Here is a 17,965-nt window from a genome sequence, read left to right as displayed (position 1 = left end):
CAGACCGGGAGACAGAACGGGCCCCTCGGACCAGGAGACAGAGAGGGCCCCTCGGACCAGGAGACAGAGCGGGCCCCTCGGACCAGGAGACAGAGCGGGCCCCTCGGACCAGGAGACAGAACGGGCCCCTCGGACCAGGAGACAGAGCGGGCCCCTCGGACCAGGAGACAGAGCGGGCCCCTCGGACCAGGAGACAGAGCGGGCCCCTCGGACCAGGAGACAGAGGGGGCTCCTCGGACTAGGAGATAGAGAGGGCCCCTCGGACCGGGAGACAGAGCGGGCCCCTCGGACCAGGAGACAGAGAGGGCCCCTCAAAGGACATCTGATGCTCCTCATTCTCACGTGCAATGCAACCTCTGACCCCTTGCCGGGTTAGGGTAATTTAGAGACACACCCGGATTAAACACGTTCAGCATACATATAGGCTTTAGCACTCAAGCAAGCTTACATGCTGCAGAAACACCAGCGTGCCCTAGTGGAGCAGGGATTCCTGCATATTCATTGTGTCGGCCCCGGATCAAGCAAGGGACTCACTTTCATGATGTCCCATCGTGCACTGGCATCACCAGAATCACACGCACGGGTGTCTGCTAGAACAACTCGAGTCCGAGGTTCGGACCGACTCGAGTCCCAGCAAAATATAAAAAAGAAATTGTAAAGAAAATATTTTGTTTGTATTGATGAAAATATAGCACGTTATATTTAATCAGGCTATCACATTGGCCAATGCGTAACCAAGTATAATTTGAGTAGAACTCCTTTACCATGGTGGGGGGGTAGATAACAAAGTATAATTTGAGTAGACCTATTATCAAAGTAATCCTAAATGGACAAATGTGTAACCTATACAATAATCAGGCCTATTTAAGCCATTGTTCCGTCAATTAATTCATCGTATTAATTATTTGATAATAATAAGAAGAACTCGCCGTCAGCTCCCCACTTCCTGGTTCATCACGACAGCCCTTCCCCCAAAACCGACCAATCAGCTCTGAGTCCGTGATCTTCTGTTTTGAACCTCTTCCTCTCTCCACCGCGGCTGTCCCGATGGTTCTGAAAGGGATTCCCGCGGTGCTGTCTCCAGAGCTGCTCTACGCTCTCGCTAAGATGGGCCACGGGGATGAACTGGGTAGGCCTGCATGGTTCTTGCACGTCTTTCCTCTGTGATCCACGACATAACCTGCCTGACAGACATAACCTACCTGGACGACATCACCTACCTGACAGACATCCCTACCCCTCACGCTGCAGTCAGAGACAACAACATGATGGCAGGGGGAGACATGACGTGTTTTTCATTTTGTTTGGTTTGCGGTTGTGTGGTTGAACTTTTTTTTCAGTTCTGGCCGATGTCAACTTCCCGGTGTCTTCTGTGTGCGGTCACGGTCCGAAGGAGATAAGGGCTGACGGTACGCGCATTTCTTATTAAACCAAACGGGAGTGTGTCTTGCTAACTATTGCGGGAGGTTTAGTAAAATAAATGTAAGGAAACTGACTTGCCTTTTTATTATTTTTACTATTTTATTATAGGTCTGGGAATCCCTCTACTTTTAGAAGCCATTTTGAAACTCTTTCCTCTCGATACTTATGTTTCCTGTCCGGTAGGCCAGCACATTGTTATCATGACATGAATACCGGTCGTTGTTTCAGCATTAAGCAGTAACACCCGTTTCCTCCATGACTGTACAGGCTGCAGTGATGGCCCTGGTTGAGGCAGACGTCAGGAGCGGTCTGGAAGTCCCTGTATGGAGACGTTATGGCCATCTTGTGAATCAGGCTTTGCAGATGCAGGTAAGACAGCCCCAGAGTCTCTACCGATGGGTGATAAAACTCTCCTTTGATGAAGTCACCATGTCAGAGGAAAAATATGTTAGGAATCGAAGGGTATTTGTCAGGTATTCCTGTACAGAACTGTTCGTTGGTTGATTTTTGAGTTACTACCTGTTGCTTGTTGTCTGAATTTAGAAATCCCTTGAACAAGTTGAGAGATTCGCCTTCTATGAGCGCGCTAAGAAAGCGTTTGCTGTTGTTGCAACCGGGTAAGGATTGTATTCATTTATATACTAAGTGGTTGCATTTTGTGTTACACTGTCTACAAAAGGTATTAAAAATGATATTTTACTCATAAGCTTCACCCAACAAGTACAATACAATCTTCTGCAGTTGATTGAATAGCTACAATAAATAATAATATCTCTGGATGAAATGTTACTTATACTAGCTATACTGTAACATAGGTAGTGTTTTAAAGCCCTGTTCATGGTCGTACTCAACACCGCTGGCTCTGTTCTGTCCCTCCAGTGAGACGTCTATCTACGGTAACCTGATCTTGAAGAAGGGCATCATCCCGGCCGACCAACTGACGCAGTGAACGAGAAGCGTACGAGATGAACGCTCCGGCGCAAAGCTGGTCATCTCTTTCTTTGTTGGTCTGAGGAAGAATGATTCGTTGTTGGTTTTTTTGTCTGTAATTGTAACTGTGAATTTATATCTTTATAATATAGGGAAGATGCAATTTGACTTGTATGACAGAATCTTTTTTTGTAAATACAAATATGTATATTTCTCAGTTGGTATTTTTGTTTCATTAATCACAGACCTAATTGGCTGATCTCTCATTGTTTATGATGAATATTGTAGACTGTCTTAGAGCAGTCAAGTATGTGTATAAAATAGAAAACATTACAAATGACATGTAACCATTATCCCTGGTTACATGTCATTTGCAACGTTTTAAATTGTTTATTCTGGCAAATAAATGATCCCATGAACACAATCTGCACTTGATGACAACACACACGTAAACAAGGGTGCAATTTAAAAGGTCTTTATTGTCGCAGACGATTGTCAAACTGAAGGAATCGTCAACCGGAACGTGACGCCGGATAAATCAGGTGCAGTTGGGAGTGGCCGCTGATGACATCACATAACAATCAGCCAATCACAACACAGGGATCACTGGTCTTCACAGACCATCGTCGTCGGCCACACGGCGGTCGACGTGCGGGTCCCGGGTGAGCCCCGGTTACTGTTCCTCCCGTACGATCTGGTCCTGGTGGTACAGGTCGTCCAGGTCCTCCTCTGGCTCCAGGTGCAAGCGGACCGCTGTCTGCTCCCTGATGTCACTTCCTGCCGGGGGCTGGACCTCCACCTCTACGACCTCGGGCTGGTCGGCGTGGTAGAGGTCGTCAAAGTCCTCCTCTGGCTCCGAGTGCAGCCGGGCGCCCGGTGGACTCATGACGTCACTTCCTGTCATCACGTCCACCGGCGTCCAGCCGTCGGCATGGTCCATGTCCTCCTCGGGGTCCAGGCGGCGCCCTGCGATGTCGCCGGAGAGCGGGGCGAGGTATGCTCGCATGGCTTCATACTGCTCTTCTTCTTCGTCTTGACCCGGGACGTCCCACTCGACCGTGTCCAGCACGTCGGGGTCGGAGACGTCCTGGTTTACAGGGACCGCCGCCACCATGGAGGGGGGGTAGATCTCAGCCTGGTTCATGGGGAGCTCCTCTACCATGGATGGGGGGTGGAGCTCAGCCTGGTCCAGGGGGACCACCTCCACCATGGAGGGGTGGTGGAGCTCAGCCTGGTCCAGGGGGACCACCTCCACCATGGAGGGGTGGTGGAGCTCAGCCTGGTCCAGGGGGACCACCTCCACCATGGAGGGGTGGTGGAGCTCAGCCTGGTCCCCTTCAGCCATCTGGTACTCTCCGTCGGGTCCCGATTGGTCCACCCTCTTCCAGATCTTCATGCTGGGGTCGATGTCGTAGCTGGTCATGTCCAGGCTATCCGGGGGCGCCACCTGGAGGTCCCAGTGCTGCTCCTCCCCGCCCTCGGCCCTGGAGGATAAAGGCCCAGCAGTGGCAGGTATAAGGCTACGGGGCGGCATGTGGCTCGGGAGGTAGAGCGGGTTGGCTGGTAACAGAAGGTTGCTAGATCGATCTAGCAAGTGTCGATGTGTCCCTGAGGAAGACGCATCACCATAACTGCTCCCGACGAGCTGGCTGTCGCCTTGCGTATCCGACACCGCCAGCGGTGTGTGAATGTGCATGAATGGGTGAATGTTAGGCAATATTGTAAAGCCCTTTGAGTGACCACTGGTTAGAAAAGCGCTGGAGAAATGCAGTCCATTTACTAACGACTTCACACTTGTACCGTTTGAGTCTTTGTGTTAAAGGGTGGGCTAGGTCTCGTACATGTTTCTTTTCATTAGGTGAAAGGTCATTTGCTTCACAAAATAAACCCCTCAAGGATTCAATAAATGAAACAAATTCAGCTATAAGACTGAAGACTTCACACTTGTACCTTACGGTTTGAGTGTTTTGATATAGGGTGGATTAGGTCTCATACATGTTTTCTTATCATTAGGGGAAGAGTCATGTAATTCCCTCATAAACACGATTCTTCAAGTATTCAATCAATTAAACTTATTAATTGATATTTGTTGCCCAAATGTGTAGTTCGGCTCACCATAATGAGTGTAAAAAATTGTTGACTTACATGATTGTGTCTTGGATTGATAGTTCATTCTGCGAAATGAGAGAAATAGCATTACTCTTAGTAGTCATTATCCTGTTAGGTTGACTGTTTCTGACAGAACAATGACACGCCTTTGGTTCTACCTGTGATCGGTACATACCAAGGGTTTATACGGCTTTGCTGCTACTCCATGCAGCAGCAGAGAGAAACATACGATCAGGGAAGTCCTGCAAAGAAACACAACAAATCCTTGTGTTTTGATAATGCTGGTGGATCTCCATTTTAATGATGAAAAGTCACAGGCAGAGATCCTTACCCGAACATGTTGTAGCCTTTAGTCGTTGGTGGAACTGAACAATGACCAAGCCAAACGCTGGATTCACCTGCGATGGGAAACAACAGAGCAAAGGTCTGGTAATAAATCATATGTTCCCGTGAACGTTGTACCCACCCTGGATGTGATGATCAGGCCGCTCAGGAAGTCTCTGGTTGGCACTGTGGCCTGACATTAGAACCATGTGATTGGTTATTCGCTAAACTAAAGATTACAAATGTAAAATGACCAATCTTGTGATAGTGACTATCATGTTAGGCGTCTCCAAATATGGTTCAATGGCCCAATACTGTCACTCAAGTAGGCATTAAATTAGTTTTATGATTCATGATAATTGGGTTGGGCTTAATGATGCATAAGTCTTAAGTATGTTTACAAGCAGATAGTTAATAAATAGCTTTTACAATCAACCTTTATCATGCAGTCCAGTTATGGTCTACAGTAGTAATTGCCAATAAAGATTGATTATGTATTCATATTCCAGCAATCAGTTAAACTATATAACATGGGATCTTAATGTCCATGACGCGTATGACCTATGGTGTTCCAACGTGGACCACTGTCCGATAAAACAACTGTCAGGGTCTTTCTCTATCGATAAGAAACAGAAGTTTATTTCATATACGTTTTTAAATTATTTGAAACTATCTATTATGTGTCTTAAGGCTTTATAATGTTTCAGCTGACAAGTAAGGAGTAGTTTAGGTAGTAAACACACACACGCACTTACGGACGCACACATACATGAGCCCGCGCACACACATATACACGAGCCCACGCACACACGCACGCACACGCACGCACACACACACACACACACGCACGCACGCACGCACGCACACACACGCACACCAGCTCCAGTTCACACACTGTCTGGGTCAGGAGATGGCTCCAGTGAGTCTGCTGTATCTGTTATCTCTATCAGATCCATATGGTCCCACTCCGGCCTAGGTCTAGACCCGCCCCGTGGCCCAGGTCAGACCCTGGCTGTGACTCCTGCTGGCCCGGAGTATCAAGAACCCACGGAGCAACGGGGAGAGAAATATAATACAATCCACCGCCTTATTGACAGTACAACCATACTGGGACCTAGCGGTAGCAACGTGCTAGCCCGTTATCGGCACATCAAGGAAAGCGGTTTGACTCATGTTAGCATGAAGCTAGCATGAGTAACCCCCCCCCCCCACCCTTCTTACGCACTTATTGTATGTTGTACGTCCTGACACTTATTGTACACACTTATTGTATGTTGTACGTCCTGGCACTTAATGTTCACACTTATTGGATGTTGTACGTCCTTGCACTTAGAAATAGTCCTTTGTGTGGCATCTTCTCCGAGCTGTCTTTGTTGTGTAGCCTACGGGGAATGGGTTAACCTACCGCATGTGGTTGACACTTGGTTCTATGAACATCCTTACTGTACTGACAGCGATATATTGTTGTTCATCCTTCTTCTGACAAATGTACTTATTGTAAGTCGCTTTGGATAAAAGCATCTGCAAAATGCCCTTAATGTAAATAAGATGCTTTCCACCACGGAACCAGAGGCCTGAGACTGCTGTACAAACACACAGAGATCAAACCCACTGGACCAGGGTCGCTTGATGCCGAGAGGCCCACATGAGTTAACCTTATGAAGGGAGATTTAGTAATTGTGTTAACAACTTGCGACACACGATCCATTGGCGTGTGTGCGCGCGCGTGTGTGTGCGTCAACGTGTGTGCTTATACGCAAGTAAGCCGAGGTGCAGAGCGGTATAAAGAGAAGAGAATGTCAGCAAGTAGTTCTCTTTGGACGCACACCAGAATTCCAAATGGAGACACACACACACACACACGGACACGCGCCGTGCACACACATTGATTACATGCTATAACACAGACGCAGTGAGCCAAGAATAAATTGCCTGTCTGTAAATATATAAATGCAGCATTAAGTTGTGATTTATGCCCGTTAATGTGGAAATCTAAGAGAGAACTCACTCCAGAAGGAGCAGCTTGCAGCAATTTGACTTATATGAGGGGAAACCACCAGAATGAACATTTGACTAAAGACCCTATTCAAGCCATATCAACGTGATGCTCTGGGCTTCACATGGTTTAAAGGCATTTAACACTGGTCATGTGGTCGCTCGTGTGTGTGTGTGTGTGTGTGTGTGTGTGTGTGTGTGTGTGTGTGTGTGTGTGTGTGTGTGTGTGTGTGTGTGCACGTGTGTGTGTGTGTGTGTGTGTGTGTGACAATGTATTTGTGAGCGTGCGTGCTGTCGTGTTTGCGTGTGTGTTGATCTGCCTTGTGTATGTACAGTCTCTACACACATGCACAGTAAAGGATGTGGTCCTACTGGCAGAAGTTCAACTACAAATGTATATTCTGTAAGAACCGGCCCACCGCCAATCACCAAGCAAAATGTATATCTCTGCATGACTTGAGGGACTTTTATACCAAATCTGGTTCCAGACAGAGACAACTGAAAGGTTCTGTGGCCCAGCCAGGTTCCAAAGGGTGTCTGTCCACGTCCTGTCCTTGGGGCGAGGTGACTGCTCCGAACAGAGATGATCCTCACAGCGTCTCAGGTAAACACACCGAGATCATCACTCAGCAATCACACCTTCATCATTGTTAAGATGTCATTCGCCCCATTACACCGCCCTGTCAAACACAAACACCAGGCACACTCACGCACACTCACGCACACACACACACACACACACACACACACACACACACACACACACACACACACACACACACACACACACACACACACACACACACACACACTGCAGTGCCACACACCACAGTAAATCCCATAAAGATGCTCTTAAATGAAGGCAGGATTTGAGGCTAAACACAAGTCTGTCTTTACTGTCTTCCGCGACACCCCACAACCCACACACACACACACACACACACACACACACACACACACACACACACTTACACACACACACACACACACACACACACACACACACACACACACACACACACACACACACACACACACACACACAGACACACACACACACACACACACATACACACACACACTCACACACTCCCAACATTTGGGGAAGTAAGGTCTTTTTCTCCTCTTCTCTCTCTAAATAACTAAGATTAACTCAATGATCTACAATTACTTTAATGGGCGTCTCTCCGGCGGCCCTCAAAGACAGTAGCAGCTCTTCAGCGCTCTGAAGCCTGTTGGTTGGGTTCTCGTTGGGACCTCCCAGCCGGGCTGGAGGTGATGCCGTTGGATGTCCTGATGATAGTCTGCTGGGATATCAACAGCCACATAAAGAGTCTTTTTACGTTTGCCGCTGTAATAGTGAGACACCCCCACCCACGCCCCACACGCGCACGCAAACGCGTACACACGAGCGCACACACGCACACACGCACTCATGTCCTTCGTTGTTCATCTGCGTCTGTTTCAAACAACTGTGCCTACACACACAAACGCACACACAGACACACACACACGCGCACACGCACGCATGCACTTACACACAGACACACACACACACACACACACACACACACACACACACACACACACACACACACACATATGGCTCTTTGTGACACACACACACACACACACACACACACACACACACACACACACACACAAACAGAAACACACACACGCTCCATCTGGTCGACAGTTGGTTGTGACTTATGTCTTGTCCAAATAAAGACATGATAACCCATGACCCTTTTCATTAGTCTACTTATGGTCAGAGACAACAATCTATTTTGTCTTTTTAATTCTCAATTGAATCATCTTCCATCAGACCGATCCCAGACCGAGAGATGGAGGAGAACTGTTGTAGATTGTAACGGTCATCTCTGGTGATTCACACGCGTCACCACATGTGCTCAGAAAGTGCTCCATTTGTCACCAGTAAAAACTCCTGCCACAAAGAGACATGCTTATTTACTCAGCTTCAGCTCTCACCTGGTTTAAACCCCTTTATTAACTGGCTTAAGCTCGACTTGAATCAGTACTAAAATAACAAAATAAAAATTCCTTACTTGGTGTGTAACTTTTAGTAAAGGCCTAATCAGTGACATGGTTTCAAATTAGTAGAAACCTGTATGCATGACATCTATTTTATATGAAACAACGGTCAACGTATTTGTCCCTGCTCAATAAACTTCTAAACTATATGCCGTGTCTACAGACAATTCTGAGGCACCTTCTTTTATCATCACTACGGTCATTCTGGTAATGTTGTTTTTTCTAATTGATCTGAGCATTCAAACATGGACAGCCCGGTCTCAGGGCTGGTCGGCGTGAAGTGGCTACGAACCTGGTTGATTTGCACTTTGTGGTTACTTTGTTAGACTTTGTGGCTCATATTTCCCTGCGCATTGCGCTAGCGTCGAGCTCAGACGTAAATCGCCCAGCGAGCAAACAGTGAGCGCTCTGTGCTGAACGAGCCGCAGCCCCCCGACGATCAGACAAAACTCCTGGGGGGAGAGCCCAGAGCTGTCCAACATGTCGGCGGCTCCACACAGACCCATTCAGCGGGGCGTGGCCGCCGCGTTGACCCAGAGGAGAAAGGGCGGGCGAGGGTGAGGAGGGAATCAACCTGATGATGATGATGATGACGATGATGCTGATGATGATGCTGATGATGATGATGATGATGATGATGATGATGACGAGGCAGCGGCGAGCCAGCCGGTCTGGTGCCAGCGCGGTCACCTGACTCACCTGTCTCCACAGGTACGGGCTGAGGAGGCTCCGGGGCAGACAATAGCCCCGATGACAGGTGACGGAGAGAGAGAGGGGCGATCGCGACAGAGGGAGACATGGGCCCGCACACAGGATACCGGTTACAACCCGCGGACATCCAGACGGACCCGTCTTATATAATTGATGGACCACCTTCCTCTCGGACCGCCAGGGCGCTTTGTGTCTGTGAGAACGGAAAGAGAGAGAGAGAGAGAGAGAGAGAGAGAGAGAGAGAGAGAGAGAAAGAGACAGAGAGAGAGAGAGAGGGGGGGGGGGGGGGGAGAGAGTGGGGGAGAGAGAGAGAGAACAGATAGAGAGAGAGAACAGATAGAGAGAGAGAGAGAGAGAGAGAGAGAGAGAGAGAGAGAGAGAGAGAGAGAGAGAGAGAGAGAGAGAGAGAGAGAGAGAGAGAGAGAGAGAGAGAGAGGGGGAGAGAGAGAGAGAACAGATAGAGAGAGAGAGAGAACAGATAGAGAGAGAGAGAGAGAGAGAGAGAGAGAGAGAGAGAGAGAGAGAGAGAGAGAGAGAGAGAGAGAGGAAGAGAGAGAGAAAGAGAGAGAGAGAGAGAGAGAGATGTCTTCGGGGGAAGGTGAGTGGCCCTTTTTGTCCTGAGGAGTGTATCTGAACCGCCGTGTGAGAGACGGGCATTAGCAATATTAGTCACCTGATCCGACGCAGCGCAATAACTACGCTCCAGTCCGTCTCCGCGAGGAGGGGGGAGGAGGGGAGGAGGGGAGGAGGGGTGAGGATCTGGATGAGCTAAACATGTTCTTTTACAGCGCCGCGATACGATAGGAGATACTTTGGGGACAGTGATCAAAAGGGATCTAGACGGCGTCGGCACACACACGCACACACACACACACACACACACACACACACACACACACACACACACACACACACACACACACACACACACACACACACACACACACACACACATACACACACACACACACACACACACACACACACACAAACAGACACACAGAATCTCACAAATAAAGCCCTACCCTTTCTCAATCACACCCCTTGTAACCCTGCTGGTAAACATGTGGCAGTGGTTAGCAGGTTTAATGGCTATTTACTGTGTTCTCCACTCTTCTCATTAAACACATTTTCCACTCCAGGGGAACTAATGTTTTGGAAAACTCCCCCAAATGATGCCAAAACACGTGCGCACACTCGCCCACGTCCACACACACACACACACACACACACACACACACACACACACACACACACACACACACACACACACACACACACACACACACACACAGGCATGCACGTATGTGCCATGCACACACATCTGCCTGTGATGACCCTGAGTGTAAACATTTCTCTTTGTAATTTCCAGCTCAGATTGAGACCTTCGCCTGCCTGCACACGAGCAGAAGGCGGCAGATGAACAGATTAGTTTAGATAGCTGGGTTTAGTTAGTAGATTAGTGGGTCACAGACACACTCACACCCTCACATACACACACTCACACTCACATTCACACTCATACTCATACTCAAACTCACACTCACATTACACTCACACTCACACTCACATCACATTATACTCACACTCACACTCACACTCACACTCACACTCACACTCACATCACATTCATACTCACACTCACACTCACACTCACACTCACACTCATACTCATACTCATACTCATACTCACACTCACACAATCACTCACACACGCGCGCGCACACACACACACACACACACACACACACACACACACACACACACACACACACACACACACACACACACACACACACACACACACACACATACAGCAGTGCCTGGACCAAACACTGCTGCACTGATGCAGTCAGTATTCATCATCAGGATTCAAACAGAATATTTATTTTTGTTGAGGAATGAAATGAGCTGACATCAGCATCAGTGTGAAGCTCTTTGATGTTCCCAGTAGGGGTCCACAGCTGGAGGAGCACACTGGAGTAGGCCTGTGTTATAGAGAGAGAGAGAGAGCGAGAGAGAGAGAGAGAGAGAGAGAGAGAGAGAGAGAGAGGGGGAGAGAGAGAGAGAGAGAGAACGAGACTGAGAGAGAGACGCTGAGAAACGCCTTGGTGAATATATCATATCATTATTCAAACTTGATTCTCCCTCAAACGCAACAACAAAAAACATCTGACCTTTGACCTGAACGCCGATTGGACGAATACAATCCCCTGAAGGCTCCTGCACCTCAGTAGCCACTGAGGGAGGGAGAGAGAGAGAGAGAGAGAGAGAGAGAGAGAGAGAGAGAGAGAGAGAGAGAGAGAGAGAGAGAGAGAGAGAGAGAGAGAGAGAGAGAGAGAGAGAGAGAGCGGGCAAGAGAGAGAGAGAGGGAGAGAGAGAGAGAGAGAGAGAGAGAGAGACACTGAGGGGCCCGCGGTCAGCGTTCCATCACTGCCCCCCCCCCCCCCCCCCCCCCCCCCATGTCCCCTGCTAGGACCCTTCAATGGTCTCCCCCCCCCCCCCCCCACACTGGTGTCCGCTGTGCTCCTGGCTGCCAGCTGGAGTACCCCGACCCCCCCGACCCCCAACCCCTGACCCCTGACCCCTGACCCCCGGCACGGCCGCCGTATTCGTCACAATACTGTCGGCTCAAAGGGACGACGTCTGGAGCGAGCGGCCATTAAGGCGTCATGGCAATGCGGCGCGGCGAGGAGCAAAGAGGAGGAGGATGGAGAGGATGAGGAGGAGGTAGAGGAGGAGAATGATGAAGAGATGGATGAAGAGGAGGAGGAAGGGGAGGGAGGAGGAAGAGGATGATGATGAAGAGAAGGATTTCAGAGAAGGATGAAGAGGAGGAGGAGGAAGAGGAGGGAGGAAGAGGCAGAGGAAAAGGAGGACGAAGAGGAGGAGAAAGAGGAGGATGAAGAGGATGAGGCGAAGGATGAAGGTGTGCAGTATCAGGCGCAGCAGAGGCGGAGGAGGTCTGGTCCCTCTGGCGTCTGGTTGGAGCCGGTCTGGACTGAATGCTGTCCTGCATTATAACCTCATTTAGTCCTGTGTAGATGACAGATAAATGGTCTAGACCAGAGTCTGTGTGTGTGCGTGTGTGTGTGTGTGTGTGTGTGTGTGTGTGTGTGTGTGTGTGTGTGTGTGTGTGTGTGTGTGTGTGTTTGTGTGTGTGTGTGTGTGTGTGTCTGTGTGTCTGTGTGTCTGTGTGTGTGTGTGTTATAGTGTATGTGCTCTTGCTTGTGTGTGTGTGTGTGTGTGTGTGTGTGTGTGTGTGTGTGTGTGTGTGTGTGTGTGTGTGTGTTTGCCGTGGCTTGCGTGTCCCGGGCCCATCCGTCCCGGGTTGGTCGGTCGGGGGCGTGGCCTCCTGCTGGTTCCTGATTGAAAGCCGCTAGCTCACAGATCCAGTTACGGGAGCCCTGCACTTTCATCATTATAAAAGAAACATGGGCCTGGAACCCCTCTCTGTGGAGCTATGTCTGCCTGGACCTCAACCCCTCTAGGGCCCTGCCGGCAGAGACTCTCTGCCCCTCCAAGATGGAGAACAGAGAGAGGGAGGGCCTTCCCTCTGACTGATCAAACTTCTCTGCAACGAGATGGGTCTAATTTAGAAGAGCTTGTTTTTACATTGTTGGTTTACATAGTCCAATGACATTTGGTTTTCCCCGAGGAGAGATTGTTTGGGAACGGGTATGGGATCTTAGAACGCCACCAAATGACTCCCAGCTGCTCGCTCCACAGGAAATGCTTCCCTTGTCTTGAAAAAAAACCTCAAGAGCCCTTAATAAATCAGGCCCCGCGCATTTGTCTGTCCACGGAGCTCCTCTCCTCCACTTCAACGCATCATTTGTCCAGCGTTGTGGTCAGAGCCGAACCCGGTCAGATCAATCACTCGGCCCTCTCTCTCTCTCTCTCTCCATCTTCAGAGCCACTTTTAAAGGATTCACTTTGAAACCCAGCCACTGAACTTTAGTGAGGTGAAAATACATGATTCCTGGGTTACTCTTCAGGAAGTGTGTAAAATAAGTGTCGTACACACTTATTTTATGTTGTACGTCCTGGCACTTAATGTACACACTTATTGTATGTCATACGTCCTGACACTTCAAAATAGTACTTAGCATTGTGTAGCATCTTATCCTAGCTATCTTTGTTGTACACAGGGAATGGGTTAACCTAGAAATTGTTGGTGCTTGGAACTTGGTACTATGAACAGTTATATATTGTTACTCTTTCTCCTGACAAATGTACTTATTGTAAGTGGCTTTGGATAAAAGCGTTGGCTAAACGCCCTCAATGTAAATGTAAATGGTTCCCAACGATGTATGAATCCCCCAAGATCCTCTGACGTTGATGTTTGAAAAGGTCAGTCCCCCAGTTATACACTGGGACTTAAGGTCTGTGTGGAGACTTAAGCGGGGCTTAGCGTCCTCTGAGCAGGCTCTGGTCTCATGCTTGGGAAAGCAGTTTAGGGGAGAAGGTAAACAGGCCGGGGGCGAGTGATAACAGAGTGGTCTGAGAGGGCGAGCTGGGGAGACGTAGAGAGAGAAAGACGAGGCCTGGACTGATAGCATCATTTTTAAGAAAACGCGATTACATGAGACAGCGAAGGGATCCCTGCTTGTTTCAAAGTGCACCGTGCGTGTGCAATTATGCGCACGCTGAAAATGAAAGTCTTTTGCGTGAATCGGGGGGAAAATCCGTAAGAATACTTATTCGATCTTGTATCTGAGGTATGCGGTTGCATTTCCACCAATCTCAGCTCAAGTTTACGCTTCACTTCGTCTTGTGCTTGACTTTATTTTACCGGGGTTTAACAGGGGGCTTTCAACGATGTTCAACAACGATTAAGAGTGGAATGGCTGTGTTTATTGTTGCTTCGACCCGGGTTCGGTTCAACACCATTATGCTGCCATTTAACTTGGCTCTCACCCTTCTCCCCCCCCCCCCCCCCCCCTCCCCCTCCCCGCCTTTCGGTGTCTCTCCCGTGCCAACTCTGGATACGTCACAGAAGGCTGTTACTAATTTCATTTAGAAAGAGGAGGTGAGAAGGGGAGCAAAACAGAGAGTTTCCCCGGTGCCTGCTGCACGACAGCGGTGGTGCCAAAGTGAACGTCTCGTCCAGCGACACAAGGCTGGGGAGAGGAGGAGAGGGGGAGAGGAGGAGAGGGGGAGAGAGGAGGTGAGGGGGCCAGAGACACCATGTCATACTATGTTGGCCTGGGGACGTGGTCGAAACATGAGGCATTGTCAGCCTTCAAAAGGCCCCGGCGATTAGATTGGAGTCACAGGATAACAGAGATACTCCAGTATCTCCGCATGGCAACGGCTAAGCTACACGCACACGCACGCAAACACACACACGCACACACACACACACACACACACAGACACACACACACACACACACACACACACACACACACACACACACACACACACACACACACACACACACACACACACACACACACACAAACACATGCACACACACAACACGAAAAAAAAAACTCACCTTCCAGACAACAACAAGGGGATCCGACCCCCTCTCACCCCCCCGGCCCCCCAGCCCTCTGCTCTCCTCTGCTCCGTCTCTCGTCGCCTCGCCTCGACATGGCACTAAGCGCTGCTAAAGCGGCCCTCCAATAGCTCATCTCCATCTCCTCTGTTCTGCCGAGAAGGAGGCCTTTGTGTGGCCGTCCCTCTCCCTCCAGAGTCACTTTCCCTTTGAGCTTCTGAAAGGGCCCTTCAGAGGGGCCCTGTTTTGGCCGGGCCGCTCACCTGCAGAGGGGGAACTATGGCTCCATTCTGGGGCCCAGCAGCTGCCCGGGCCAGAGTGGCTGGCGCCCAGTGGGTCGGAGAATAGCGGCCACGGAGCCTTTCAATACGAAGCCACTTAGTAACAGAAGGCATGTGCCAAGCCCGCAAGGCCAGAATGAAGAGTCGCCCTTTGGTGTTTAAATATAACAGAAATAGACTAGTGCCCTCCTCGCTGCTGCCCTGCACCCAACACCACCACCGCCAACACCAGCACCACCACCGCCAACACCACCGCCACCACCACCACCAACACCATCACCACCACCGCCAACACCGCCGCCACCAACACCACCACCGACAGCACCAGCACCGCCAATACCACGACCACCACCGCCACCACCGCCACCGCTACCACCGCCACCACCACAACCGCTACCACCACCACCCACCCATCACCACCACCACCACCCACCCATCACCACCACCGCCACCCACCCATCACCACCACCACCACCGCCACCACCACCACCCACCCATCACCACCACCACTACCGCTACCACCACCACCACCCACCCATCACCACCACCACCACCGCTACCACCACCACCACCAACACCACCACAACCACTCATTTATAATGATTTATTATCATTATTATTAACACTGCTGCTAATGCTACTAATGCTAACATGTTAACGCTACCGCCGCCGCCGCTTTTGTTAGCCACAGGGTCCGAGACACAAAGGGCCTCTCTGTCATCCAGGTTCGCTCCCACACTGAAGCTAATTTACGGTGCCCTCACAGCAATTTCCACAGTCAAGAGAAGTTCAATTGTGTTTTCCAGCTCATTAAGCAGGGGCCGAACAAAGCGTTCATCTACTCTCTCTCCTTTCATCCCTCTGTCCCTCCCCGTCAACTCGTCTTCCTCCTCTCCTCCTCTTCGTCGACTCAGGAACATTCGATTCAACGTCGTAAGATCTCACAAAAACAAACGTGTCCCTTCACTCTGACTAATATGTTCTCTCGCTCCATATATATTGTTGTAATGGCCGGGGTCTGTGAGTTATTCTAAGCATGGGCCAAAAATGTTGAGAGAGAGAGAGAGAGAGAGAGAGAGAGAGAGAGAGAGAGAGAGAGAGAGAGAGAGAGAGAGAGAGAGAGAGAGAGAGAGAGAGAGAGAGAGAGAGGGAGAGAGAGAGGGAGGGGGAGAGGGAGAGGGAGAGGGAGAGAGAGAGAGAGAGAGAGAGAGAGAGAGAGAGAGAGAGAGAGAGAGAGAGAGAGACCTCTCAAAGCCGGATTGAGAGAGTTTAATGGTTGTTTATTCAGGGGCCCCTCCTCTCCCCTCCCATCTCTTTCAGGCTGTCCTGGGACGACGAGGAATATTGTGATCTCAGAACAATCAAATCAGCATATTTGTTCAGGTTGTCACTGTTTTGAGATCAAAGTTGCAAACACACACAAACACACACACACACACAAACACACACACTCAGATGCATGCTTGTACACGCACACGTGCACGTCTCCTGCAGACACGAGCACGCTCACGTTGTCACGCATAGAAGTGTGCATGCATGCACACTCTCTCTTGTATACACGCACACTCTCTCGTACACACAGGCAGACACATACGCACACGTACACACACATAAACACACACACACACGCGCATATGCACACAGACACACACAAAGTCAGATTGGACAGAAGTTAGGCTACTAGATAGATTACTATTCATTTAATGAATGCCCAATAGTAGCTACTAGCACTAGCAAACCTCCCTATAGTCACACAGTCGACATTCAATATGAGAGACGTATGGAAGCGTGAGAAAGCGGGAATGCTGACAGTCGCCTGGGGCTATGGAAGCTAAGCGAGCAGAACAGCACGCTTCCTCAGGAGGGATGGGAAATCCCAGTGATCACACTTTAATAAGACAAGGCTGCCCCTGAAAATGCCAAAGAGCACCACATCACACCAATCATTTGACGTTGTTATTATTACTGTCTTTTTTTCCTTTATGAAGGGGAAGCTAATGTCCTGCCCTTATGTCAACTATATCAAATGTTGATTTTTCTTTGGGATAATTAAGTTGATTATCTCATCAGATCTTATCATACCCTAACCACAAGATGACTGGTGTCATAGTCGAAGCGGACCCCATTTAGGGAACTGGGAGAGATGATATCAATCTAAAGCAAGTTACATAAACATACTTACAATAAACATGTCTGAATGCAAACTACCTATCGTCGAGCTAAAAACAACATCAATTCATGGGAAAGTAATCGACAAAAGTATGGTGTAAAAGTAAAAATATATATGCACTAAATATATGGAGCGAAATTTTTATCTTCATAACCTCAATTATCATCCCAGAACCAACATAATGGAACCCTTTAAAACACAAAACAAACTTCCTGACATTTTAAATAATTGTAGGGCCCTGGAAACTCTTAAATGAACACTTTTCCAGGGAGGGCGAGAAGTGCCGCAAACAAGCGACTGGCCAATCAGAACCCAATCTGTCGCTATATATTCGCGTTGTCGTATCCAGATGGGATTCTTTCATTTTATTGGTAATAATCGTTCCTGTTAAACTCCCAATAAAAACAGCTTTCCCCTCAACATAAACGACCGTACGGTGTGCGGCCGGGATCACATGGACCG

At 49.2% G+C, this 17,965-nt stretch overlaps 2 protein-coding genes across 3 annotated transcripts; one reads left to right on the top strand and one right to left on the bottom strand.

Annotated features, from left to right (window-relative positions):
- Positions 1-937: 937 nt before the first annotated feature.
- Positions 938-2,520, top strand: LOC115560064 (fucose mutarotase). Its single transcript, XM_030379359.1, has 6 exons — positions 938-1,129; positions 1,341-1,409; positions 1,531-1,601; positions 1,690-1,791; positions 1,966-2,039; positions 2,302-2,520. The coding sequence occupies exons 1-6, from the start codon at positions 1,048-1,050 to the stop codon at positions 2,369-2,371; spliced, it is 468 nt and encodes a 155-aa protein (XP_030235219.1). The 5' UTR covers positions 938-1,047; the 3' UTR covers positions 2,372-2,520.
- A 291-nt stretch (positions 2,521-2,811) lies between these two features.
- Positions 2,812-5,014, bottom strand: si:ch211-217g15.3 (fibrous sheath CABYR-binding protein). Of its 2 annotated transcripts, XM_030379355.1 has the most exons (5): positions 4,793-5,014; positions 4,637-4,703; positions 4,498-4,526; positions 3,680-3,836; positions 2,812-3,631 (listed from the first exon to the last, which is right to left on the bottom strand). In XM_030379355.1, the coding sequence occupies exons 1-5, from the start codon at positions 4,900-4,902 to the stop codon at positions 3,026-3,028; spliced, it is 969 nt and encodes a 322-aa protein (XP_030235215.1). In that variant the 5' UTR covers positions 4,903-5,014; the 3' UTR covers positions 2,812-3,025. The 2 variants fall into 2 exon arrangements, with proteins under 2 accessions (XP_030235215.1, XP_030235214.1); XM_030379354.1 differs by having other exon boundaries at positions 2,812-3,836; positions 4,793-4,996.
- Between the last annotated feature and the right edge of the window lie 12,951 nt (positions 5,015-17,965).

The sequence above is a fragment of the Gadus morhua genome, chromosome 15, assembly GCF_902167405.1.
Source record: "Gadus morhua chromosome 15, gadMor3.0, whole genome shotgun sequence".
Classification (NCBI taxonomy): domain Eukaryota; kingdom Metazoa; phylum Chordata; class Actinopteri; order Gadiformes; family Gadidae; genus Gadus; species Gadus morhua.
Note: the sequence above shows the minus strand (reverse complement) of the source record. Positions and strands in the feature narration are given on the sequence as shown.